At 40.6% G+C, this 26,269-nt stretch overlaps 1 protein-coding gene across 3 annotated transcripts in view; it reads left to right on the forward strand.

Moving 5' to 3' along the window:
- Window positions 1-10,882, forward strand: part of cUnh18orf63 (chromosome Un C18orf63 homolog) — an 18,881-nt gene extending 7,999 nt beyond the window's left edge. For 2 of the 3 annotated variants that reach the window (XM_079662100.1, XM_079662102.1), the window contains 3 exons: window positions 8,121-8,846; window positions 9,593-9,676; window positions 10,686-10,882. In XM_079662100.1, coding sequence (XP_079518226.1) covers window positions 8,121-8,846; window positions 9,593-9,676; window positions 10,686-10,808 — 933 coding nt within the window. In that variant the 3' untranslated portion in view covers window positions 10,809-10,882. The remainder of the gene's footprint in view (window positions 1-8,120; window positions 8,847-9,592; window positions 9,677-10,685) is intronic. The other variant, XM_079662101.1, reaches the window with a different exon arrangement.
- Window positions 10,883-26,269: the final 15,387 nt, after the last annotated feature.

Raw genomic sequence — 26,269 nt, forward strand, 5'->3', positions numbered from 1 at the left:
CCTACCATTGTCTTGGCGGGCGCTGCGCCCTGACAACGGAGCCCCGCCTCCTGCCTGAAATTCAAGGTGTTTTTTTTATTTGTTTTTTTTATTTAAAAAAAAAAAATATATATATATATATATATATATATTTATATATAGCACCAAATTGCAACTGAAGCAATCTATCTACGGTCACTTTTCACATTGAACATGTGCTCTTTTATTAAATAACGTAAACGCCATGTTATTTATCTGATGTGCGAGTTTCAGTGTGCACTGCTTTGCGTATTCACATTCTCCCTCTGCTCTGTTTCTGAAGGGCCCCACCCAAAGATAACGGGCACAAACAGAACACTAACCCAAGTGAACTCAGTCACAGACAAAACACGAACCAACACTGAACACAGGAAGAGACAAGACTAAATACAGGGAGGGGTAATCACAAGACTAGAAACAGCCGGGCAGGGGAGGAGAAACACAAGGACCACAGGTGAACACAATCAGACAATCAGACACACCAGGGACACTAACGAGAGGGACACCAGGGGAACTAACGACAGGGAACCACAGACAGATCTATACAAGACAAAACACAACACGGACAGATCGTGACAAGATTGAGTCCAAACAGTGTGAGCGGCATTACTTCATAGCTGCAAGATCAATTAACCGGATATATTGGCATCTCTGCAGATCTAAAGAATGATACGCAGACTATTGGTTGGAAGAGAATATGGAATAGTATCTCCTCAACATGGCGTAACCACAATCACCAATTGATACAAAATGATTCACAGATATTACCTGTCAACCAGAACATGCTGAACTACTACTAGAAGAATAACTTCTACTAGTAGAAGTAGAAGTATTATTAGTAGTAGTGATGGTTGAAGAAGTAGTTTGATTAATCGTGCTGGAAGTTGTCTCAGTAGTAGAGGTAGTATTAGTAGAGGTAGTATTAGTAGAGGTAGTATTAGTAGAGGTAGTATTAGTAGAGGTATTAGTAGAGGTAGTATTAGTAGAGGTAGTATTAGTAGAGGTAGTATTAGTAGAGGTAGTATTAGTAGAGGTATTAGTAGAGGTAGTATTAGTAGAGGTAGTATTAGTAGAGGTATTAGTAGAGGTAGTATTAGTAGAGGTAGTATTAGTAGAGGTAGTATTAGTAGAGGTAGTAGTAGTAGAGGTAGTATTAGTAGAGGTAGTATTAGTAGAGGTAGTATTAGTAGAGGTAGTATTAGTAGAGGTACTATTAGTAGAGGTAGTATTAGTAGAGGTAGTATTAGTAGAGGTAGTATTAGTAGAGGTAGTATTAGTAGAGGTAGTATTAGTAGAGGTAGTATTAGTAGAGGTAGTATTAGTAGAGGTAGTATTAGTAGAGGTATTAGTAGAGGTAGTATTAGTAGAGGTAGTATTAGTAGAGGTAGTATTAGTAGAGGTAGTATTAGTAGAGGTAGTATTAGTAGAGGTAGTAGTAGTAGAGGTAGTATTAGTAGAGGTACTATTAGTAGAGGTAGTATTAGTAGAGGTAGTATTAGTAGAGGTAGTATTAGTAGAGGTAGTATTAGTAGAGGTACTATTAGTAGAGGTAGTATTAGTAGAGGTAGTATTAGTAGAGGTAGTATTAGTAGAGGTAGTATTAGTAGAGGTAGTATTAGTAGAGGTAGTATTAGTAGAGGTAGTATTAGTAGAGGTATTAGTAGAGGTAGTATTAGTAGAGGTAGTATTAGTAGAGGTAGTATTAGTAGAGGTAGTATTAGTAGAGGTAGTATTAGTAGAGGTAGTATTAGTAGAGGTAGTATTAGTAGAGGTAGTATTAGTAGAGGTATTAGTAGAGGTAGTATTAGTAGAGGTACTATTAGTAGAGGTAGTATTAGTAGAGGTAGTATTAGTAGAGGTAGTAGTAGTAGATGTAGTATTAGTAGAGGTAGTATTAGTAGAGGTAGTAGTAGTAGAGGTAGTATTAGTAGAGGTAGTAGTAGAGGTAGTATTAGTAGAGGTAGTATTAGTAGAGGTAGTATTAGTAGAGGTAGTAGTAGTAGAGGTAGTATTAGTAGAGGTAGTAGTAGAGGTAGTATTAGTAGAGGTAGTATTAGTAGAGGTAGTATTAGTAGAGGTATTAGTAGAGGTAGTATTAGTAGAGGTAGTATTAGTAGAGGTAGTAGTAGTAGAGGTAGTATTAGTAGAGGTAGTATTAGTAGAGGTAGTAGTAGTAGAGGTAGTATTAGTAGAGGTAGTATTAGTAGAGGTATTAGTAGAGGTAGTATTAGTAGAGGTAGTATTAGTAGAGGTAGTATTAGTAGAGGTAGTAGTAGTAGAGGTATTAGTAGAGGTAGTATTAGTAGAGGTAGTATTAGTAGAGGTATTAGTAGAGGTAGTATTAGTAGAGGTAGTATTAGTAGAGGTAGTATTAGTAGAGGTAGTAGTAGTAGAGGTAGTATTAGTAGAGGTAGTATTAGTAGAGGTAGTATTAGTAGAGGTAGTATTAGTAGAGGTAGTATTAGTAGTAGTATTAGTAGAGGTAGTATTAGTAGAGGTAGTATTAGTAGAGGTAGTATTAGTAGAGGTATTAGAAGAGGTAGTATTAGTAGAGGTAGTATTAGTAGAGGTAGTATTAGTAGAGGTAGTATTAGTAGAGGTATTAGTAGAGGTAGTATTAGTAGAGGTAGTATTAGTAGAGGTAGTATTAGTAGAGGTATTAGTAGAGGTAGTATTAGTAGAGGTATTAGTAGAGGTAGTATTAGTAGAGGTAGTATTAGTAGAGGTAGTATTAGTAGAGGTATTAGTAGAGGTAGTATTAGTAGAGGTATTAGTAGAGGTAGTATTAGTAGAGGTAGTATTAGTAGAGGTATTAGTAGAGGTAGTATTAGTAGAGGTATTAGTAGAGGTAGTATTAGTAGAGGTAGTATTAGTAGAGGTAGTATTAGTAGAGGTATTAGTAGAGGTAGTATTAGTAGAGGTAGTATTAGTAGAGGTAGTATTAGTAGTAGTATTAGTAGAGGTAGTATTAGTAGAGGTAGTATTAGTAGAGGTAGTATTAGTAGAGGTATTAGTAGAGGTAGTATTAGTAGAGGTAGTATTAGTAGAGGTAGTAGTAGTAGAGGTAGTATTAGTAGAGGTAGTATTAGTAGAGGTAGTAGTAGTAGTAGTATTAGTAGAGGTAGTATTAGTAGAGGTAGTATTAGTAGAGGTAGTAGTAGTAGAGGTAGTATTAGTAGAGGTAGTATTAGTAGAGGTAGTATTAGTAGAGGTAGTATTAGTAGAGGTAGTATTAGTAGTAGTATTAGTAGAGGTAGTATTAGTAGAGGTAGTATTAGTAGAGGTAGTATTAGTAGAGGTATTAGTAGAGGTAGTATTAGTAGAGGTAGTATTAGTAGAGGTAGTAGTAGTAGAGGTAGTATTAGTAGAGGTAGTATTAGTAGAGGTATTAGTAGAGTTAGTAGAGGTAGTATTAGTAGAGGTATTAGAGGTATTAGTAGAGGTAGTATTAGTAGAGGTAGTATTAGTAGAGGTAGTAGTAGTAGTAGTATTAGTAGATTAGTAGAGGTAGTAGTAGTAGAGGTAGTATTAGTAGAGGTAGTATTAGTAGAGGTAGTATTAGTAGAGGTAGTATTAGTAGAGGTAGTATTAGTAGTAGTATTAGTAGAGGTAGTATTAGTAGAGGTAGTATTAGTAGAGGTAGTATTAGTAGAGGTAGTAGTAGTAGAGGTAGTATTAGTAGAGGTAGTATTAGTAGAGGTATTAGTAGAGGTATTAGTAGAGGTAGTATTAGTAGAGGTAGTAGTAGTAGAGGTAGTATTAGTAGAGGTATTAGTAGAGGTAGTATTAGTAGAGGTAGTATTAGTAGAGGTAGTAGTAGTAGAGGTAGTATTAGTAGAGGTAGTATTAGTAGAGGTATTAGTAGAGGTATTAGTAGAGGTATTAGTAGAGGTAGTAGTATTAGTAGAGGTAGTATTAGTAGAGGTAGTAGTAGTAGAGGTAGTATTAGTAGAGGTAGTATTAGTAGAGGTAGTATTAGTAGAGGTAGTATTAGTAGAGGTAGTATTAGTAGAGGTATTAGTAGAGGTAGTATTAGTAGAGGTAGTATTAGTAGAGGTAGTATTAGTAGAGGTATTAGTAGAGGTAGTATTAGTAGAGGTAGTAGTAGTAGAGGTAGTAGTAGTAGAGGTAGTATTAGTAGAGGTAGTATTAGTAGAGGTAGTATTAGTAGAGGTATTAGTAGAGGTATTAGTAGAGGTATTAGTAGAGGTAGTAGTATTAGTAGAGGTAGTATTAGTAGAGGTAGTAGTAGTAGAGGTAGTATTAGTAGAGGTAGTATTAGTAGAGGTAGTATTAGTAGAGGTATTAGTAGAGGTAGTATTAGTAGAGGTAGTATTAGTAGAGGTAGTATTAGTAGAGGTATTAGTAGAGGTATTAGTAGAGGTATTAGTAGAGGTAGTAGTATTAGTAGAGGTAGTATTAGTAGAGGTAGTATTAGTAGAGGTAGTATTAGTAGAGGTAGTATTAGTAGAGGTAGTATTAGTAGAGGTATTAGTAGAGGTAGTATTAGTAGAGGTAGTATTAGTAGAGGTAGTATTAGTAGAGGTATTAGTAGAGGTAGTATTAGTAGAGGTAGTATTAGTAGAGGTAGTATTAGTAGAGGTAGTAGTAGTAGAGGTAGTATTAGTAGAGGTAGTATTAGTAGAGGTAGTATTAGTAGAGGTAGTATTAGTAGAGGTAGTATTAGTAGAGGTAGTAGTAGTAGAGGTAGTATTAGTAGAGGTAGTATTAGTAGAGGTAGTATTAGTAGAGGTAGTATTAGTAGAGGTAGTAGTAGTAGAGGTAGTATTAGTAGAGGTAGTATTAGTAGAGGTAGTATTAGTAGAGGTAGTATTAGTAGTAGTATTAGTAGAGGTATTAGTAGAGGTAGTATTAGTAGAGGTAGTATTAGTAGAGGTAGTATTAGTAGAGGTAGTATTAGTAGAGGTAGTATTAGTAGAGGTATTAGTAGAGGTATTAGTAGAGGTATTAGTAGAGGTAGTAGTATTAGTAGAGGTAGTATTAGTAGAGGTAGTATTAGTAGAGGTAGTATTAGTAGAGGTATTAGTAGAGGTATTAGTAGAGGTATTAGTAGAGGTAGTAGTATTAGTAGAGGTAGTATTAGTAGAGGTAGTAGTAGTAGAGGTAGTATTAGTAGAGGTAGTATTAGTAGAGGTAGTATTAGTAGAGGTATTAGTAGAGGTAGTATTAGTAGAGGTAGTATTAGTAGAGGTAGTATTAGTAGAGGTATTAGTAGAGGTAGTATTAGTAGAGGTAGTATTAGTAGAGGTAGTATTAGTAGAGGTAGTAGTAGTAGAGGTAGTATTAGTAGAGGTAGTATTAGTAGAGGTAGTATTAGTAGAGGTAGTATTAGTAGAGGTAGTAGTAGTAGAGGTAGTATTAGTAGAGGTAGTATTAGTAGAGGTAGTATTAGTAGAGGTAGTATTAGTAGAGGTAGTAGTAGTAGAGGTAGTATTAGTAGAGGTAGTATTAGTAGAGGTATTAGTAGTAGTAGTAGTAGAGGTAGTATTAGTAGAGGTAGTATTAGTAGAGGTAGTATTAGTAGAGGTAGTATTAGTAGTAGTATTAGTAGAGGTATTAGTAGAGGTAGTATTAGTAGAGGTAGTATTAGTAGAGGTAGTATTAGTAGAGGTAGTATTAGTAGAGGTAGTATTAGTAGAGGTATTAGTAGAGGTATTAGTAGAGGTAGTATTAGTAGAGGTAGTATTAGTAGAGGTATTAGTAGAGGTAGTATTAGTAGAGGTATTAGTAGAGGTAGTATTAGTAGAGGTAGTATTAGTAGAGGTAGTAGTAGTAGAGGTAGTATTAGTAGAGGTAGTATTAGTAGAGGTATTAGTAGAGGTATTAGTAGAGGTATTAGTAGAGGTATTAGTAGAGGTAGTAGTATTAGTAGAGGTAGTATTAGTAGAGGTAGTATTAGTAGAGGTAGTATTAGTAGAGGTAGTATTAGTAGAGGTAGTATTAGTAGAGGTAGTATTAGTAGAGGTATTAGTAGAGGTAGTATTAGTAGAGGTAGTATTAGTAGAGGTAGTAGTAGTAGAGGTAGTATTAGTAGAGGTAGTAGTAGTAGAGGTAGTATTAGTAGAGGTAGTATTAGTAGAGGTATTAGTAGAGGTAGTATTAGTAGAGGTAGTAGTAGTAGAGGTAGTATTAGTAGAGGTAGTATTAGTAGAGGTATTAGTAGAGGTAGTATTAGTAGAGGTAGTAGTAGTAGAGGTAGTAGTAGAGGTAGTATTAGTAGAGGTAGTAGTAGTAGAGGTAGTAGTAGTAGAGGTAGTATTAGTAGAGGTAGTATTAGTAGAGGTAGTATTAGTAGAGGTATTAGTAGAGGTAGTATTAGTAGAGGTAGTAGTAGTAGAGGTAGTAGTAGTAGAGGTAGTATTAGTAGAGGTAGTATTAGTAGAGGTATTAGTAGAGGTAGTATTAGTAGAGGTAGTATTAGTAGAGGTAGTAGTAGTAGAGGTAGTAGTAGTAGAGGTAGTATTAGTAGAGGTATTAGTAGAGGTAGTATTAGTAGAGGTATTAGTAGAGGTAGTATTAGTAGAGGTAGTAGTAGTAGAGGTAGTAGTAGTAGAGGTAGTATTAGTAGAGGTAGTATTAGTAGAGGTAGTATTAGTAGAGGTATTAGTAGAGGTAGTATTAGTAGAGGTAGTATTAGTAGAGGTAGTAGTAGTAGAGGTAGTATTAGTAGAGGTAGTATTAGTAGAGGTATTAGTAGAGGTATTAGTAGAGGTATTAGTAGAGGTAGTAGTATTAGTAGAGGTAGTATTAGTAGAGGTAGTAGTAGTAGAGGTAGTATTAGTAGAGGTAGTATTAGTAGAGGTAGTATTAGTAGAGGTATTAGTAGAGGTAGTATTAGTAGAGGTAGTATTAGTAGAGGTAGTATTAGTAGAGGTATTAGTAGAGGTATTAGTAGAGGTATTAGTAGAGGTAGTAGTATTAGTAGAGGTAGTATTAGTAGAGGTAGTATTAGTAGAGGTAGTATTAGTAGAGGTATTAGTAGAGGTATTAGTAGAGGTAGTAGTATTAGTAGAGGTAGTATTAGTAGAGGTATTAGTAGAGGTATTAGTAGAGGTAGTAGTATTAGTAGAGGTAGTATTAGTAGAGGTAGTAGTAGTAGAGGTAGTATTAGTAGAGGTATTAGTAGAGGTATTAGTAGAGGTAGTAGTATTAGTAGAGGTAGTATTAGTAGAGGTATTAGTAGAGGTATTAGTAGAGGTAGTAGTATTAGTAGAGGTAGTATTAGTAGAGGTAGTAGTAGTAGAGGTAGTATTAGTAGAGGTAGTATTAGTAGAGGTAGTATTAGTAGAGGTATTAGTAGAGGTAGTATTAGTAGAGGTAGTATTAGTAGAGGTAGTATTAGTAGAGGTATTAGTAGAGGTAGTATTAGTAGAGGTAGTATTAGTAGAGGTAGTATTAGTAGAGGTAGTAGTAGTAGAGGTAGTATTAGTAGAGGTAGTATTAGTAGAGGTAGTATTAGTAGAGGTAGTATTAGTAGAGGTAGTAGTAGTAGAGGTAGTATTAGTAGAGGTAGTATTAGTAGAGGTAGTATTAGTAGAGGTAGTATTAGTAGAGGTAGTAGTAGTAGAGGTAGTATTAGTAGAGGTAGTATTAGTAGAGGTAGTATTAGTAGAGGTAGTATTAGTAGTAGTATTAGTAGAGGTATTAGTAGAGGTAGTATTAGTAGAGGTAGTATTAGTAGAGGTAGTATTAGTAGAGGTAGTATTAGTAGAGGTAGTATTAGTAGAGGTATTAGTAGAGGTATTAGTAGAGGTAGTAGTATTAGTAGAGGTAGTATTAGTAGAGGTAGTAGTAGTAGAGGTAGTATTAGTAGAGGTAGTATTAGTAGAGGTAGTATTAGTAGAGGTATTAGTAGAGGTAGTATTAGTAGAGGTAGTATTAGTAGAGGTAGTATTAGTAGAGGTAGTATTAGTAGAGGTAGTATTAGTAGAGGTATTAGTAGAGGTAGTATTAGTAGAGGTAGTATTAGTAGAGGTAGTATTAGTAGAGGTATTAGTAGAAGTGGTTTTTGAAGTACTTCCTTGTGTTGAAAGATATTCCATCATTAATCTGATCTGACTCCTGCTCCTCTTCCTCTCCAGGTGATGAAGGATCAGGTGAATCTCTCCTCCTCTTCCTCCATGAGGCAGATCCTCACCCAGCTGCCTCCTCTTCCTCTTCGTCCACTTCCTCCCTCTCGACCAATCAGGCCCTTCTTTGGGTCTCAGCCTCCCTCCCTCCCCCCTCAAGGGTTTCTGGGTAACGGGCGTGGATTCACACAAAGTCAGGGACCTCCTTCCTCCTCTTCCTCCTCTTCCTCTCTGGTGTCCTCTCTCTCCTCTCTTCCTCCCCCAAAACTGATTCCCCTCTTCAGGAATAAGTTTCCCTCGCGCCACGTCAACACCGCCCTCCAAAAACAGAGAGAAGCGGGAGGAAGAGTGACGTTACCCTCTTTAAAATCACCCTCCATTGCTTCCACTTCTTCTTCTACATCTTTATTATCAGCGGCATCACTTCCTGCCCCTCGTTTCTCCCGCCGCCCGGCTCACCCTCCGTCCGATTCTCTCCCAAATCTGAAGCACGTCCTCACCCTCAGCCCGGTGTCAAAACATGGCCTCCTGCTCCTCCCCCCCCGTCCGAAACCAGCGATCAAACCCAAACACAGAGTGAAGTTTAGCTCCGATGCTAACGCTGAGTCAGAGGCTAATCCGCCCGGCAACAGAAACACCTCCAGCCAATCAGAGGCTAATCCGCCCGGCAACAGAAACACCTCCAGCCAATCAGAGGCTAATCCGCCCGGCAACAGAAAAACCTCCAGCCAATCAGAGGTGAGACTTTCATATTAATGTTTACCTAGTTAGTAGTAGTAATCGTATTAGTCGTAGTAACATATCAATGTTGACTTTTTTTACCTTTAGTTATTACCTGTATGTCAACAAAAGCTATTGGAACGCCTCCATTGGACTCCTTTGTTTACATTCCAGAACATAGTGACATCACCATGGAACACTTGGAGCGCTCCTATTGGCTAGCGCTCGCTCCAATAAAAATGTATAAAAATAAACCCATGAAGAGGAAATGATTTTCTCTCAGTCACACCTTTCTGGAGGCTGTCATTAAAATGTTCTACTTTCGAACAAAATACTTTAAATACATCTCTTATCTTTACGGGGCACGTCATGGCAGGTGCTGGCATTATGAGCGATGAATCTGCTCCTGTCAACACTTTATAATAAATGATAATCAGAACATGAACGCTGAGAGGCAGGAGAACACATGCTGGCTGTTCCCCTGTGAGCTGCAGCTGAAGAGCACGAGGAGATGTTTAGTCTAACCTGAAGGAAGATGTTTTCTCACGGCTACAATTATCGGCTAGCGCTCCAACACATTGTACGTGATAAAGGGGCGGGACTTCTCTAAGCTGTTGACCAATCAAAACAGAGCCGGCCAGCTAACCAATCAGAGCAGCTCTGGTTTCAGACAGAGGGTGAAAAGAAGAGCTGCAGCACAGTAGAGACCATTTCAGTTTATTTTCTCCATTTTCTTAATTCATATTTCTGTGTTTTTCTTTCAGGGAGTTGCGTTTGAGTCGAAGCCGAAGAAACACAAATCTGCAGTTCAAGATGTCGACGTGGAGCAAATCGCCCGTAGCAACCAGGTGAGGAAGAGTTTATCTTCTTCATCCTCTTCTTCCTCTTCCTCTTCTTCCTCCTGTTCTTCCTCTTCTTCATCCTCTTCCTCAAATCCTTTTCCTCACTTATATAAATGAGGTGTTTATCAGATATTTGGTGCAAACTTAGCCCTCTGTTCGGGTGATTTTACAATAGATTGCTGTTGAAAGAATGAAAACTGTACAAATCCAACATAAAATACATGAAGCTTATCGTTCACCGAGCACCTGCAACGGGGCAATGCACGAAACAGCCTCTGACTCTCCAGAGTCTCTCTCTGCTTTTGGAGTGTTCCTGAACAGATAGGGGTTAGGTCAGTAGGGGTCTGTAGGGGTCTGTAGGGGCTCGGTCAGTAGGGGTCTGTAGGGGTCTGTAGGGGCTCGGTCTGTAGGGGCTCGGTCTGTAGGGGTCTGTAGGGGTCTGTAGGGGCTCGGTCTGTAGGGGCTCGGTCTGTAGGGGTCTGTAGGGGCTCGGTCTGTAGGGGTCTGTAGGGGCTCGGTCTATAGGGGCTCCGTCAGTAGGGGCTCCGTCAGTAGGGGTCTGTAGGGGCTCGGTCTGTAGGGGCTCGGTCTGTAGGGGTCTGTAGGGGTCTGTAGGGGCTCGGTCTGTAGGGGTCTGTAGGGGCTCGGTCTATAGGGGCTCCGTCAGTAGGGGTATGTAGGGACTCGGTCAGTAGGGGCTCGGTCTGTAGGGGTCTGTAGGGATCTGTAGGGGCTCGGTCTGTAGGGGTCTGTAGGGGCTCCGTCTATAGGGGCTCGGTCTGTAGGGGTATGTAGGGACTCGGTCAGTAGGGGCTCGGTCTGTAGGGGCTCGGTCTGTAGGGGCTCGGTCTGTAGGGGCTCGGTCAGCAGGAGTCTGTAGGGGCTCGGTCAGTAGGGGCTCGGGTCTGCATGGCTTTGATTGATTTCTTCCTCTCCTAACGTCCCCCTCGTCTCTCAGATTGAATTAATAATAATCTTTATTAGCACACAGCCTTTAAATCCCTCCCTCCTGCAGCTGGCGAAGCTGAACGCGGTGACTCTGACCTCCTGGCTGAGAGGAAGAGGAGTTCACGTTTCCACAAGAATGAGGAAGGAGGATCTGATGCTGAAGGTCATGGGCTGCCTGGCTGAGGCCTAACACACACACACACACACACACACACACACACACACACACACACACACACACACACACACACACACACACACACACACACACACACAACTGTAAAACTAAAGTACTAAAGTAAAAATATATTTAATTTGTATTTCTCAAAGCTCCTGCAAAGAGGAGAAATGCACTCATATCGCTTTGTGTTGATCCTGTGTTGTTTACATGAGCAGAAATTATAATTAATGCAGAAATTTGGTGCAAATTTGGCCTTTTTTTGTGTGTTTTGATTCACTAACACTGCAGAAATTAGACAATTAATAACATGACATGAAAGACAGACAAGTCTCTCTGTTTGATTTATAGCGTTTAAGATGGTTAAGTTTGCTGATGTTGAGATAATAATATGTTTGAGAACACTTTATTCTCCTGTGGGTTCAGTTCCTTCCTGCAGGAGTCGTTTCACGTTCGGTCTTCATCCAGAGCTTTAAACGTACGGTTAAAGTAGTTACTAAAGAAGACATCCTGTTTGTTGTGAATGTGATATCACAAAAGGGTGTTATATATGTATTCAGTATTTATTTAGCGGCTTCTAGCTTGTTGTTCAAAGATGTACACGAATATTATTATGAAGTTTTGTGCATAAAAAATAATTTGTAGAGATTTCAGTGAGTTTTTTTTCGTAAGTGGTATCAGTATATGATACATTATACTTTCTGTGTGTGTGGACAGCTGTTTCACACACACACACACACACACACACACACACACACACACACACACACACACACACACACACACACACACACGTCATCTATTCATCTGTCCAGAGTTATCGGTTAGACAAACAGCCGAATAATTCCATCATGCTTCAGTCTGGAGGCTTGTTCCCGGTGTGTGTGTGTGTGTGTGTGTGTGTGTGTGTGTGTGTGTGTGTGTGTGTGTGTGTGTGTGTGTGTGTGTGTGTGTGTGTGTGTGTGTGTGTGTGTGTGAGTGTGTGAGTGAGTGAGTGAGTGAGTGAGTGAGTGAGTGAGTGAGTGAGTGAGTGAGTGAGTGAGTGAGTGAGTGAGTGAGTGAGTGAGTGAGTGAGTGAGTGAGTGAGTGAGTGAGTGAGTGAGTGAGTGAGTGAGTGAGTGAGTGAGTGAGTGAGTGAGTGAGTGAGTGAGTGAGTGAGTGAGAGAGAGAGAGCGTGGTCTGTCTGGGAATGAGGGTAAAAATATTCAGAAGTCTCTTTATGAAAACATACAGAGTTCAGTGTAAACATGTTAGAGCTCGAGTTAATGAGACAGAAGCTCCTAGTAGATCTAGAGTAATTGTGTGTGTGTGTGTGTGTGTGTGTGTGTGTGTGTGTGTGTGTGTGTGTGTGTCTGTGCGCGTGCATGTGTGTATGTGTGTGTGTGTGCGCGCGCGTGTGTGTGTGTCAGATTCTCTGTAGATGAGGTCACTGTTGTCAGGTGTTTCATTATTTCCGCTCTCTGAATATCAACATTGAGCGGCATCTGGCTTCATCCCATGACTCTCTCTCTCTCTCTCTCATACACACACACACACACACACACACACACACACACACACACACACACACACACACACACACACACACACACACACACACACACATACACACACACACACACACACACACACACACACACACTGTATATATCTCAGCTGACAGTGTGTGTGACATGAACCTCTCGTGTGCTAAGAGTCTCTTGAGGTTGGAAAGTAATCTAAACTCAGACTGAAATCCTAAACATCGGAGGCGAAAGGAGCCAAAAATAATAAGCAATAATTCGGCTTTAAATGTAGTTTATAAAGAATCAAGTAAAACCAAATACACAATACATACGTCCCGTGATAAATCATAACAAACATTACCTTAAAACTGTATATACATTTCTCTGGGAATATAGATTTATTTTGCTTGTAAAATTAGGAGTTTACTCCATAAATCAGAAAAAAACATGCATAATTCAGATTCAAATGGCTGCAGATGCATTATGGGGGATGTAGTATCCAGTTTTTTTTTAATTAAAGGGGGAAAATGATGGACTACAACTCAACTTCAACTCATTTAGCAGCAGCAGCTTCAACAAACATCCCATATTTCTTATTTGAACCACAGAAAATAAGCTTTCTGGCTGCAGATGCATTATGGGAAATGTAGTATCCGGTGTTTTTGAGCTAAACGAAGACGTGCAGATTAAAAAAAAGAGAGAAAGAAGTCGGAGCGAGCTTAAAGGTGGGGTAGGTAATTTTGGAGAAACCAGCTCGAGATCGCTAGAATTTGAAAATACACCAAAAAGAAAATCTGCCACTTCCTCACAGAGCCCCTCCTCCAACACAACGAACGCGCACATGACCAATGAGGGCAGAGATCAGTTTGTGCACAGATGGAAGGCTGACAGGCAGGTAGGCCATCCAGTTACTTTAGCCGGCTCAGATGATTGGTCGTGCTTTTTACAGCGCCACGGCTTCCACTGATGATATTTTTTAATGTATTTGTTCTCAAAGCACTTCAGATATTCATTGCTATCGGGATGTTCAGAGCATTCCATGGAATATAACAAAAAGTGTATCTCGAGCCGGTTTCTCAAACTTACCTACCCCACCTTTAATTGCTTTTCATAAAAAGACAGCTCCTCTCTTTTTATACTATTTTGATATTTTTGAATTCTTATTTTTTCCAGTTGCAGATTTTCCGTTTTCAGATTCAAAACAATAATTTTTTTCAGGTTTCAGACTTTTGGCCCTGATTTTGCTTGGGGGGCGGGGCTTACCAAAGAGTAATTTGGCATCCTGAGTGACAGCCCTCCCTCCCTCATGTTGTTTGGGGGGCGGGGCTTAGCAAAGAGTAGTTTGGCATCCTGAGTGACAGCCCTCCCTCCCTCATGGTGCTTGGGGGGCGGGGCTTACCAAAAGAGTAGTTTGGCATCCTGAGTGACAGCCCTCCCTCCCTCATGGTACTTGGGGGGCGGGGCTTACCAAAAGAGTAGTTTGGCACTCTGAGTGACAGCCCTCCCTCTCTCATGTTGCCTTCATGGGTGTTAGTTAGCGCGAGAAATATAACTCAACCCTTTCTATACACAATACTCCCGTGATTGGTGGGAAAACAAACTGATACCAGCGTCAAAGTTCAATGGTCTTCGAAGAGCTGCTGAGGAAAAGGAAAGACATCTGGAGACTTTGGAGAGACAGCTAACGGACAAACTGAAGGGACTGAAGGACATCTGGAGACTTTGGAGAGACAGCTAACGGACCAACTGAAGGGACTGAAAGACATCTGGAGACTTTGGAGAGACAGCTAACGGACAGACTGAAGGGACTGAAAGACATCTGGAGACTTTGGAGAGACAGCTAACGGACCAACTGAAGGGACTGAAAGACATCTGGAGACTTTGGAGAGACAGCTAACGGACAGACTGAAGGGACTGAAGGACATCTGGAGACTTTGGAGAGACAGCTAACGGACAAACTGAAGGGACTGAAGGACATCTGGAGACTTTGGAGAGACAGCTAACGGACAAACTGAAGGGACTGAAGGACATCTGGAGACTTTGGAGAGACAGCTAACGGACAAACTGAAGGGACTGTAAGACATCTGGAGACTTTGGAGAGACAGCTAACGGACAAACTGAAGGGACTGAAGGACATCTGGAGACTTTGGAGAGACAGCTAACGGACAAACTGAAGGGACTGAAGGACATCTGGAGACTTTGGAGAGACAGCTAACGGACAAACTGAAGGGACTGAAGGACATCTGGAGACTTTGGAGAGACAGCTAACGGACAAACTGAAGGGACTGAAAGACATCTGGAGACTTTGGAGAGACAGCTAACGGACAAACTGAAGGGACTGAAGGACATCTGGAGACTTTGGAGAGACAGCTAACGGACAAACTGCAGGGACTGAAGGACATCTGGAGACTTTGGAGAGACAGCTAACGGACAAACTGCAGGGACTGAAGGACATCTGGAGACTTTGGAGAGACAGCTAACGGACAAACTGAAGGGACTGAAGGACATCTGGAGACTTTGGAGAGACAGCTAACGGACAAACTGAAGGGACTGAAGGACATCTGGAGACTTTGGAGAGACAGCTAACGGACAAACTGCAGGGACTGAAGGACATCTGGAGACTTTGGAGAGACAGCTAACGGACAAACTGAAGGGACTGAAGGACATCTGGAGACTTTGGAGAGACAGCTAACGGACAAACTGAAGGGACTGAAGGACATCTGGAGACTTTGGAGAGACAGCTAACGGACAAACTGAAGGGACTGAAGGACACTCCTTAACAGGCCGTATGCTGTAAACAGCAAACAGTCACACTCCAAACTCCACTATGGCCAAGACCAAAGAGCTGTCAGAAATCCCAGAACCACACGGGGGGACCGAGTCCATGACCTGCAGAGAGCTGGGACCAAAGTAACAAAGGCTACCATCAGTAACACACTACGCCGCCAGGGACTCAAATCCTGCAGTGCCAGACGTGTCCCCCTGCTTAAGCCAGGACATGTCCAGGCCCATCTGAAGTTTGCTAGAGAGCATTTAGATGATCCAGAAGAGGATTGGGAGAATGTCATATGGTCAGATGAAACCAAAATAGAACTTTTTGGTAAAAACTCAACTAGACGTGTTTGGAGGAGAAAGAATGCTGAGTTGCATCCAAAGAACACCTACTGTGAAACATGGGGGGGGGGACATCATGCTTTGGGGCTGTTGTTCTGCAAAGGGACCAGGACCACTGATCCGTGTAAAGGAAAGAATGAATGGGGCCATGGATCGTGAGATTTTGAGTGACAACCTCCTTCCATCAGCAAGGGCATTGAAGATGAAACGTGGCTGGGTCTTTCAGCATGACACTGATCCCAAACACACCGCCCGGGCAACGAAGGAGTGGCTTCGTAAGAAGCATCTCAAGGTCCTGGAGTGGCCTAGCCAGTCTCCAGATCTCAACCCCATAGAAAGTCTTTGGAGGGAGTTGAAAGTCCATGTTGCCTAGCGACAGCCCCAAAACATCACTGCTCTAGAGGAGATCTGCATGGAGGAATGGGCCTAAATACCAGCAACAGAGAAAACCTTGTGAAGACTTACAGAAAGCGTTTGACCTCTGTCATTGCCAACAAAGGGTTTATAACAAAGTATTGAGATGAACTTTTGTTTTTGACCAAATACTTATTTTCCATCATTTAAAAATAAAGTCTTTAAAAATCAGACAATGTGATTTCCTGGATTTTTCTTTTCTCATTCTGTCTCTCATAGTTGAGGTGTAGCTAGGATGGACATTACAGACATCTCATCTTTTGAAGTGGGAGAACTTGCTCAATTGGTGGCTGACTAGATACTTTTTTGCCCCACTGTATATATATACTGTATATATATATATATATGTAGATAGTATATGTGTGCATGTAACGCACCCTTTGGCCTAACCTGGGAGAGCCTCATGTGCACTGCTAACCTCATGCTGCGTTCACACCGGACGCGTTGCGAATATTCGCTTCGCTCCAATCTCTGAAGTTTCACCGCGGCTTGCAGTTTGTTTTATCGTGTCATTCAAAACAAACATACCGTTGACAGCCACAGCGATCATCTCTTCCAACTTTACAACTGATCAACAGCAGCACGTCAGAGGGAACCCCACCGCTGATTGGCTTCGGCGAGAACGCGTCACGTGAATTTGACGCTCGAGTTGAAAAAATTTAACTCTGGCGTTTGACACGGCCTCGTTCAATCGCCTCAATCGTGTGATTCGCGCCGCGTCCACCGCTTCATGCTCGCCGTCGGAGCGAATTGGCGTCTGTCCGCGTCTCTGCATTGACTCTACATGTGATCGCCCCGCCCCCAAACATCACCTCGCACACTTCAGGACCTCCAACATGTTAATCAAGAATGTATTGAAAAGTGATCCGTCTGATTGGTGCGTCTCGGCTCAGCCAGGTTCTACGGGAGGCCGGTCTACGTGCAGACGGGTCACTCAGTCTGAAACATTACACCTGCTTTCTTTTCTTTCATGTATCCTCCTCGTGGAGAAGGCTATCACCAAACACACCTTTGGTTCTTCATAGCATAAAGAAGAACATCTGATTTAATGTGAGGTAGGGAAATAATCATTTGAGTATGTGTATATAAATATATAATTTACAACAGCTGGAAGCTGCTTGAAAGTGCTTGAAAAAGGACTTTGGAAAAGGTCTTGATTTAGACTTTGGAAAAGGTCTTGATTTAGACTTTGGAAAAGGTCTTGACTTAGACTTGGGAAAAGGTCTTGATTTAGACTTTGGAAAAGGTCTTGATTTAGACTTTGGAAAAGGTCTTGACTTAGACTTTGGAAAAGGTCTTGATTTAGACTCTGGAAAAGGTCTTGATTTAGACTTTGGAAAAGGTCTTGATTTAGACTTTGGAAGAGGTCTTGACTTAGACTTTGGAAAAGGTCTTGATTTAGACTCTGGAAAAGGTCTTGATTTAGACTTTGGAAAAGGTCTTGATTTAGACTTTGGAAGAGGTCTTGACTTAGACTCTGGAAAAGGTCTTGATTTAGACTTTGGAAAAGGTCTTGATTTAGACTCTGGAAAAGGTCTTGATTTAGACTTTGGAAAAGGTCTTGACTTAGACTCTGGAAAAGGTCTTGATTTAGACTTTGGAAAAGGTCTTGATTTAGACTCTGGAAAAGGTCTTGACTTAGACTTTGGAAAAGGTCTTGATTTAGACTTTGGAAGAGGTCTTGACTTAGACTCTGGAAAAGGTCTTGATTTAGACTTTGGAAAAGGTCTTGATTTAGACTCTGGAAAAGGTCTTGATTTAGACTTTGGAAAAGGTCTTGACTTAGACTCTGGAAAAGGTCTTGATTTAGACTTTGGAAAAGGTCTTGATTTAGACTCTGGAAAAGGTCTTGACTTAGACTTTGGAAAAGGTTTTGATTTAGACTCTGGAAAAGGTCTTGATTTAGACTCTGGAAAAGGTCTTGACTTAGACTTTGGAAAAGGTCTTGATTTAGACTCTGGAAAAGGTCTTGACTTAGACTTTGGAAAAGGTCTTGATTTAGACTTTGGAAAAGGTCTTGATTTAGACTCTGGAAAAGGTCTTGACTTAGACTTTGGAAAAGGTCTTGATTTAGACTCTGGAAAAGGTCTTGATTTAGACTCTGGAAAAGGTCTTGACTTAGACTTTGGAAAAGGTCTTGATTTAGACTTTGGAAAAGGTCTTGATTTAGACTCTGGAAAAGGTCTTGACTTAGACTTTGGAAAAGGTCTTGATTTAGACTTTGGAAAAGGTCTTGATTTAGACTCTGGAAAAGGTCTTGACTTAGACTTTGGAAAAGGTCTTGATTTAGACTTTGGAAAAGGTCTTGACTTAGACTCTGGAAAAGGTCTTGATTTAGACTTTGGAAAAGGTCTTGATTTAGACTCTGGAAAAGGTCTTGATTTAGACTCTGGAAAAGGTCTTGACTTAGACTTTGGAAAAGGTCTTGATTTAGACTCTGGAAAAGGTCTTGACTTAGACTTTGGAAAAGGTCTTGATTTAGACTTTGGAAGAGGTCTTGACTTAGACTTTGGAAAAGGTCTTGATTTAGACTTTGGAAGAGGTCTTGACTTAGACTTTGGAAAAGGTCTTGATTTAGACTCTGGAAAAGGTCTTGATTTAGACTTTGGAAAAGGTCTTGATTTAGACTCTGGAAAAGGTCTTGATTTAGACTTTGGAAAAGGTCTTGATTTAGACTTTGGAAAAGGTTTTGATTTAGACTTTGGAAGAGGTCTTGACTTAGACTTTGGAAAAGGTCTTGATTTAGACTTTGGAAAAGGTCTTGATTTAGACTTTGGAAGAGGTCTTGACTTAGACTTTGGAAAAGGTCTTGATTTAGACTTTGGAAAAGGTCTTGATTTAGACTTTGGAAGAGGTCTTGACTTAGACTTTGGAAAAGGTCTTGATTTAGACTTTGGAAGAGGTCTTGACTTAGACTTTGGAAAAGGTCTTGATTTAGACTTTGGAAAAGGTCTTGATTTAGACTTTGGAAGAGGTCTTGACTTAGACTTTGGAAAAGGTCTTGATTTAGACTTTGGAAAAGGTCTTGATTTAGACTTTGGAAGAGGTCTTGACTTAGACTTTGGAAAAGGTCTTGATTTAGACTCTGGAAAAGGTCTTGATTTAGACTTTGGAAAAGGTCTTGACTTAGACTTTGGAAAAGGTCTTGATTTAGACTTTGGAAAAGGTCTTGATTTAGACTCTGGAAAAGGTCTTGATTTAGACTTTGGAAGAGGTCTTGACTTAGACTCTGGAAAAGGTCTTGATTTAGACTTTGGAAAAGGTCTTGATTTCGACTTTGGAAGAGGTCTTGACTTAGACTTTGGAAAAGGTCTTGATTTAGACTCTGGAAAAGGTCTTGATTTAGACTTTGGAAGAGGTCTTGATTTAGACTTTGGAAAAGGTCTTGATTTAGACTTTGGAAGAGGTCTTGACTTAGACTCTGGAAAAGGTCTTGATTTAGACTTTGGAAAAGATCTTGATTTCGACTTTGGAAGAGGTCTTGATTTAGACTTTGGAAAAGATCTTGATTTAGACTTTGGAAAAGGTTTTGATTTAGACTTTGGAAAAGGTCTTGATTTAGACTTTGGAAAAGATCTTGATTTAGACTTTGGAAAAGGTCTTGATTTAGACTTTGGAGAAGGTGTAAGGACCCTGCAGAAAACCCCCCACTTTATTACTTACACTATCTTTTCTAAACGTTTTCTTCCATCTGAGAGCCTTTATAATGTGGCTTCAGCTCTGGTGTGCTCTCAGACCCCGCCTCCTCTTTCCTTTTTTTTATTGCCTAATTCCTAAATCCTCGTGTGGGGAAGTTGGCTTCGGAAAGTCGACATTCAACACAAAGACTCTTTGTTTTCAGCGGGACTGAAACCAGGAGAACGTCAGAGTGATGGATACGCACCAGCGTGTGTGTGTGTGTGTGTGTGTGTGTGTGTGTGTGTGTGTGTGTGTGTGTGTGTGTGTGTGTGTGTGTGTGTGTGTGTGTGTGTGTGTGTGTGTGTGTGTGTGTGTGTGTGTGTGTGTGTGTGTGTGTGTGTGTGTGTGTGTGTGGTCACAGGGAATGTGCTGTACTCTAAGGATTGGATTCTTTAAACCGTAAAATATCTGTGGAGGGAAACGCTGAGAAGAAAGCTTTGAGTAACTTTTACCTGAGAGTCTGAAATACTGAAACGCCTCCGTTGACTTTTATTGTTCCGTCTGGAAACGCTCCATGTTCTTTTTCCTAAGCCACATTTTAAAGAGGTTGGTTCAGAGAGACGCAGTAAAACAACCACAACGAGACGCTTAGCGAGCAACATGCAGAAAGGCATCAGAGACAATTACAGTGACACGAGACAAGAAAAAAAACACGAAGAAAAGGGTAACGAACGAGAGAAAACACGAGACATTAAATGTCCACAAAAAAGTAGATAAATACCCAAAAATGCAACAAAAGCACAATAACATGAGTAAAATGACCCAAATAGAGGAAAGCAAAGAAGCAAAAGACGCTCACGCCCAAAACAGTTGCGCATTTTTGGGAAATTTGGTTTTAAAATATAATTAAGACCAAAAACAATCTGCACTTTGTGAGGACGTTTGTGCTTCTTAATTGTCCTCAGGGGCCACCGTACAAAGAGCTTCTCCTCTTCTTCATGAAGTCAGACTTACAGACACTAACGTTTGAGTTTCTGCATTCTAGTTCTCCAACAATGTTAGAGTCAAAGAAAACATTAAAATTGGGAAATTATAAAAAAAAAGTTATATTTAAAGATTCTGGCTGCAGTTGCATTATGGGAAATGTAGTGTCGAGCGTATTCTGCTTTGACTCCCACTTAGTGAATTGAAAACACATGCAGAGCTTCCTCAGAGCCAATAAACGTCTTTTCTTTGGCAGTGAATTTGAATTCTTTGGCAGTGCAGTTCCCGCCTTAATGTCTCTCTCAGTGTAAGAAACACTTTAATAATGAGTTATAACATATAACCCAGGGATAATGATAATGAGGGATTCTGGCTGCCGTTGCATTATGGGAGATGTAGTACCTAGTCTTTTTGGCCTTTGATTTAGCAAATAAAAAACACATGCAGAGCTTCCTCAGAGCCAATACACGTCTTTTATTTGGCAGCTCATTTTATGGCTGTAGCGTTTTAGGTTTCTCACTCAGTTACCCGTCTTTTTCCAGATCAAGAGTACGACTCAGCGTGGGAACAAAGTTGAATAATGTGTGATAAAATAATTATAATTAGGGATTCTGGTTGCAGGTGCATTGTGGGAGATGTAGTATTTAGTGTTTTTGAATGAAAAGGAGAAAAGTAATGAACTCCAACTTAATGTCAACTCATTTAGCAGCATCAGCTTTAATCCCATGTTTCTTATTAAAACTACAGAAGATAAGCTTTCTGGCTGCAGATGCATTATGGGAAATGTAGTATCCAGTGTTTTTGAGCTATAAGGCTTGCAGATTAGAAATAATGGAGTTTAGTTGCAGTTGCATTATGGGAAATGTAGTTTTGAGTGTTTTTGAGCTAAACGAAGGCCTGCAGATTAAATATAATGGAGTTTAGCTGCAGTTGCATTATGGGAAACGTAGTTTTGAGTGTCTTTGAGACGGAAAAAGGCTTGCAGATTAAAATAATGTAGTTTTAACTTCATTTCAACTCATTTAGCAGCATCAGCTTTAAGATAAGTCCAGTATTTCTTATTGAAACTACAGAAAAGAAGCAGCTTCTTCATCTCAAACCCTCCTCCTCTTCCTCGGTCACAGAGAGGACGTTTATCTGCCAGGAGACTCATTGGTTCGAGGCCCAATAATCCATCTTGTCCCTGTGAGGAAATAATTGGAATATTTCCCTGTGAAGCCTTTTCTCTCCGTGCAGCTTATCGTCATCCATCATCGCAGTAATAACTCTTCCTCAGCGATGAAAGGCTCTTCCTCAGAGCTCCTGCAGACGAAGTGACGTCAGGAGCTGGAAGACGGTTCTGCACAACAAGGTAAAAGACTTCATGCTTTCTGCGTCTGCTCCACGTTCAAATGATTTGTGGAGGTTTAAGAGCTCAAAGAGACTAATGATCTGCATGCACAGAGATCTGATCTGTAAGTGCAGGATTCTCACGAGTGTTTGTTCAAACCTTTTTTGGAAGTCTGCTCATGTTTCTCAAGATAAAAGACAACAAAACATTAATCCAGATTGAAATGTCTAAAATCCTTCGTAACCGAACAAACTGCATGCCCACGGTGCTAACGAGGCAGAAAGCACACAAACAATAATACATCATTCAGTGTGGATGCAAATAAGGCTAGTTCAAACATAGATAATGGCCGGAGTCGTTTCTCATCCAAATGCAACGTTTTTGGTGCATTTCTGCAAAAATATGACAAAAATATTTGACTTTTAAACCAAAGAATATAAAAATAAAATATAATAATAATTTAAAAAAACACTTATTTAGGATTTACAAGTCTTACAATGGCTGATCGATACAAACAAATATTGCAAAAAATACAATTTGGAATATAATTAAGAGGTTTTGCAAAAATAGATGTTAAAGGTGAGGTTGATCATTTTGGAGAAACCAGCTCGAGTGCGCTAGAATTAGAAAATACACAGCCGGAACAAATCTGCCCCTTCCTCACAGAGCCCTCCCCCAACACACACGAACACGCACATGACCAATGAGGGCAGAGATCAGTTTGTGCTCAGATGGAAGGCTGACAGGCAGGTAGGCCATCCAGTTACTTTAGCCGGCTCAGATGATTGGTCGTGCTTTTTACAGCACCACGGCTTCCACAGATGACATGTTTTATGGATTTATTGTCAAAGCACTTCAGATATTCATTGCTATCGGGATGTTAAGAGCATTCCATGGAATATAACAACAAGTGTTTCTGAAATAAATGACATACCCCACCTTTCAAGAAAAAGTCAAAACAATTAATTCATGACTGAGTTTCTCCAAATAATGATCAACGTCTGTTTTGAGTCTCTGAGGATGTTTTGACGTTTCCTCGGAGCGGCAGATGTTGGGAACTTGAAACTGAGAGCTTAAATTTCAGGTGAATGACACGCATCCACACAGCGTGTCTGAGCAGGCTCACACACACACACACACACACACACACACACACACACACACACACACACACACACACACACACACACACACACACACACACTCTTTGAAGTGTGCTGCTCTGTGATCAGAGAAGCAGCAAAAAATGCAGCCAGATGGCAGGAAGCTGATCCAGGAGAGAGGTCACCTGTGTGTGTGTGTGTGTGTGTGTGTGTGTGTGTGTGTGTGTGTGTGTGTGTGTGTGTGTGTGTGTGTGTGTGTGTGTGTGTGTGTGTGTGTGTGTGTGTGTGTGTGAGTGTGTGTGTGTGTGTGTGTGTGTGTGTGTGTGTGTGTGTGAGTGTGTCTGTGTGTGTCTGTGCGTGTGTGTGTGTGTGTGTGTGTGTCTGTGTGTGTGTGTGTGTGTGTGAGCCTCTAGAGTCTCTGAGTTTATTTCCCAGAGTTCAGATTAAACAGTGTTTGAAACGACTTTTCTGAGTTTTAATCTCCTTTTATCTCGTCCTCTTTAATTGGAGCTCTGCAGCAAACTGTGAACGAACCGAAGCCAATTAATTACAGCGGGAGGATTTAGAGCGAGGTTACATCAGGTGCTTCCTCTGTGGAAGTTTTAGACTCCTTAGAAACCCAGACAGAGTTTCTAACAAGAACTAAAGCTGGTGTCTGTCCTCTCTTAACGCCCCGAGAGAAACAGTCATTTCACTTTGAAGAACACCGTGTTTCTTTGTCCCAGGTGAATTTAAAGTCCACAAAATATACAAAACACAAACCGATGGAGGCAGCAGGGAACCAGCACCTTTCGTGTTCTGCAAGTTTTTCTTTAATGGGACTTTAAATTCGCAAAATAGGGCCTGACTGATTCTATAGTCCACCTGAAATTGAGGATTTTTAGTAGGTGTTTGGAAGCTTTACGCAAAGTTATGTGTAAGCAAACATTTCTGCCACTTATTGTATATTTTCCGGGCATGAAGTAAAGGAACTCTGGGGTCGTCTTTCCCTTCTGTGTTAGTGGAGCTGCAGTGATCGACTCCAGGAATTATTTTGCAGGAATTGGTGAATGTATGAGCTCAGTCAAAACAGAAACGAAAGCTTTCCTGTTTGCATGAAGGGTTAGAGTCGAGGAAATGGATGCATAACAAACAAATGACCTTAATGCATGACAGGCTTCGTCTTAGACCCTTGCACGTACGCTGGATTTCCTACAATTTGATATGAAAAGTAATGCATTTTTAAGCAGATAACAGCAGCTAAGGATGGCTTGAGGTGTCACAAAAAAATCCTCTCTGGAACCAATAGCAGGCTTTGGCTGAAGTTGCACTGACAGACGGTTCATCCGAGGATTTCTTGAAACAGTTTCCAACGACAGCTCCTCAGGGGGATCTGTGTGAAGCTTCAGAGAAAATGTGGGGAGTTTAGAAACCAGGAGGGAGTGAAGAGTGCCTCTTTTTGGGGTTTCTGAGTATTATAGCGTAGACGCAGAACACACAGAAGTTATATATATCTCCTCTGACTTAGAAAGCTTCCTGGGGTCTCGTCTTGATTATCTTTCTTAGCATGGGTCCTGGGCAATGAGTTGAAATGATGGTTTTTGTGCAAGTATAGGGCTGCAAACACGCCAAACCCCAAGTCTACATTAAAGAAGATATGTTCCCTGGGCATGAAGCAAGGCAAACTGGAGACTCTGGGGTCATCTTTTCTACTTTAGGACCATTCCTTAGTGCAAACTTGTTTATTAACGTTCCTCTGTGTTAGTGGAGCTGCAGTGATCGACTCCAGGACTTAAAAACATGCCGCATAAACACAAGCTGAGTCTCACGGAAACACGATTTACAGCTATCGTAAAGTCTGAAGAAGTTGTGTGATGTTCTGTAGAAGTCATGTGATGTTCTGAAGAAGTTGTGTGATGTTCTGTAGAAGTCATGTGATGTTCTGTAGAAGTTGTGTGATGTTCTGTAGAAGTCATGTGATGTTCTGTAGAAGTCGTGTGATGTTCTGTAGAAGTCATGTGATGTTCTGTAGAAGTTGTGTGATGTTCTGTAGAAGTCATGTGATGTTCTGTAGAAGTTGTGTGATGTTCTGTAGAAGTCATGTGATGTTCTGTAGAAGTCATGTGATGTTCTGTAGAAGTCATGTGATGTTCTGTAGAAGTCATGTGATGTTCTGTAGAAGTCATGTGATGTTCTGTAGAAGTCATGTGATGTTCTGTAGAAGTCGTGTGATGTTCTGTAGAAGTCGTGTGATGTTCTGTAGAAGTCATGTGATGTTCTGTAGAAGTCATGTGATGTTCTGTAGAAGTCATGTGATGTTCTGTAGAAGTCATGTGATGTTCTGTAGAAGTCGTGTGATGTTCTGTAGAAGTCATGTGATGTTCTGTAGAAGTCATGTGATGTTCTGTAGAAGTCGTGTGATGTTCTGTAGAAGTCATGTGACGTTCTGTAGAAGTCGTGTGATGTTCTGTAGAAGTCATGTGATGTTCTGTAGAAGTCGTGTGATGTTCTGTAGAAGTCATGTGATGTTCTGTAGAAGTCGTGTGATGTTCTGTAGAAGTCGTGTGATGTTATGTAGAAGTCGTGTGATGTTCTGTAGAAGTCATGTGATGTTCTATAGAAGTCATGTGATGTTCTGTAGAAGTCATGTGATGTTCTGTAGAAGTCGTGTGATGTTCTGTAGAAGTCGTGTGATGTTCTGTAGAAGTCATGTGATGTTCTGTAGAAGTCATGTGATGTTCTGTAGAAGTCGTGTGATGTTCTGTAGAAGTCGTGTGATGTTCTGTAGAAGTCGTGTGATGTTCTGTAGAAGTCATGTGATGTTCTGTAGAAGTCGTGTGATGTTATGTAGAAGTCGTGTGATGTTCTGTAGAAGTCATGTGATGTTCTGTAGAAGTCATGTGATGTTCTGTAGAAGTCATGTGATGTTCTGTAGGAGTCATGTGATGTTCTGTAGAAGTCGTGTGATGTTCTGTAGAAGTCATGTGATGTTCTGTAGAAGTCATGTGATGTTCTGTAGGAGTCATGTGATGTTCTGTAGAAGTCGTGTGATGTTCTGTAGAAGTCATGTGATGTTCTGTAGGAGTCGTGTGATGTTCTGTAGGAGTCGTGTGATGTTCTGTAGAAGTCGTGTGATGTTCTGTAGAAGTCATGTGATGTTCTGTAGGAGTTGTGTGATGTTCTGTAGAAGTCGTGTGATGTTCTGTAGAAGTCATGTGATGTTCTGTAGGAGTCGTGTGATGTTCTGTAGAAGTCGTGTGATGTTCTGTAGAAGTCATGTGATGTTCTGTAGGAGTTGTGTGATGTTCTGTAGAAGTCGTGTGATGTTCTGTAGAAGTCATGTGATGTTCTGTAGGAGTCGTGTGATGTTCTGTAGAAGTCGTGTGATGTTCTGTAGAAGTCATGTGATGTTCTGTAGAAGTCGTG

The sequence above is a fragment of the Notothenia rossii genome (assembly GCF_949606895.1).
Source record: "Notothenia rossii genome assembly, chromosome: 12".
Classification (NCBI taxonomy): Eukaryota; Metazoa; Chordata; class Actinopteri; order Perciformes; family Nototheniidae; genus Notothenia; species Notothenia rossii.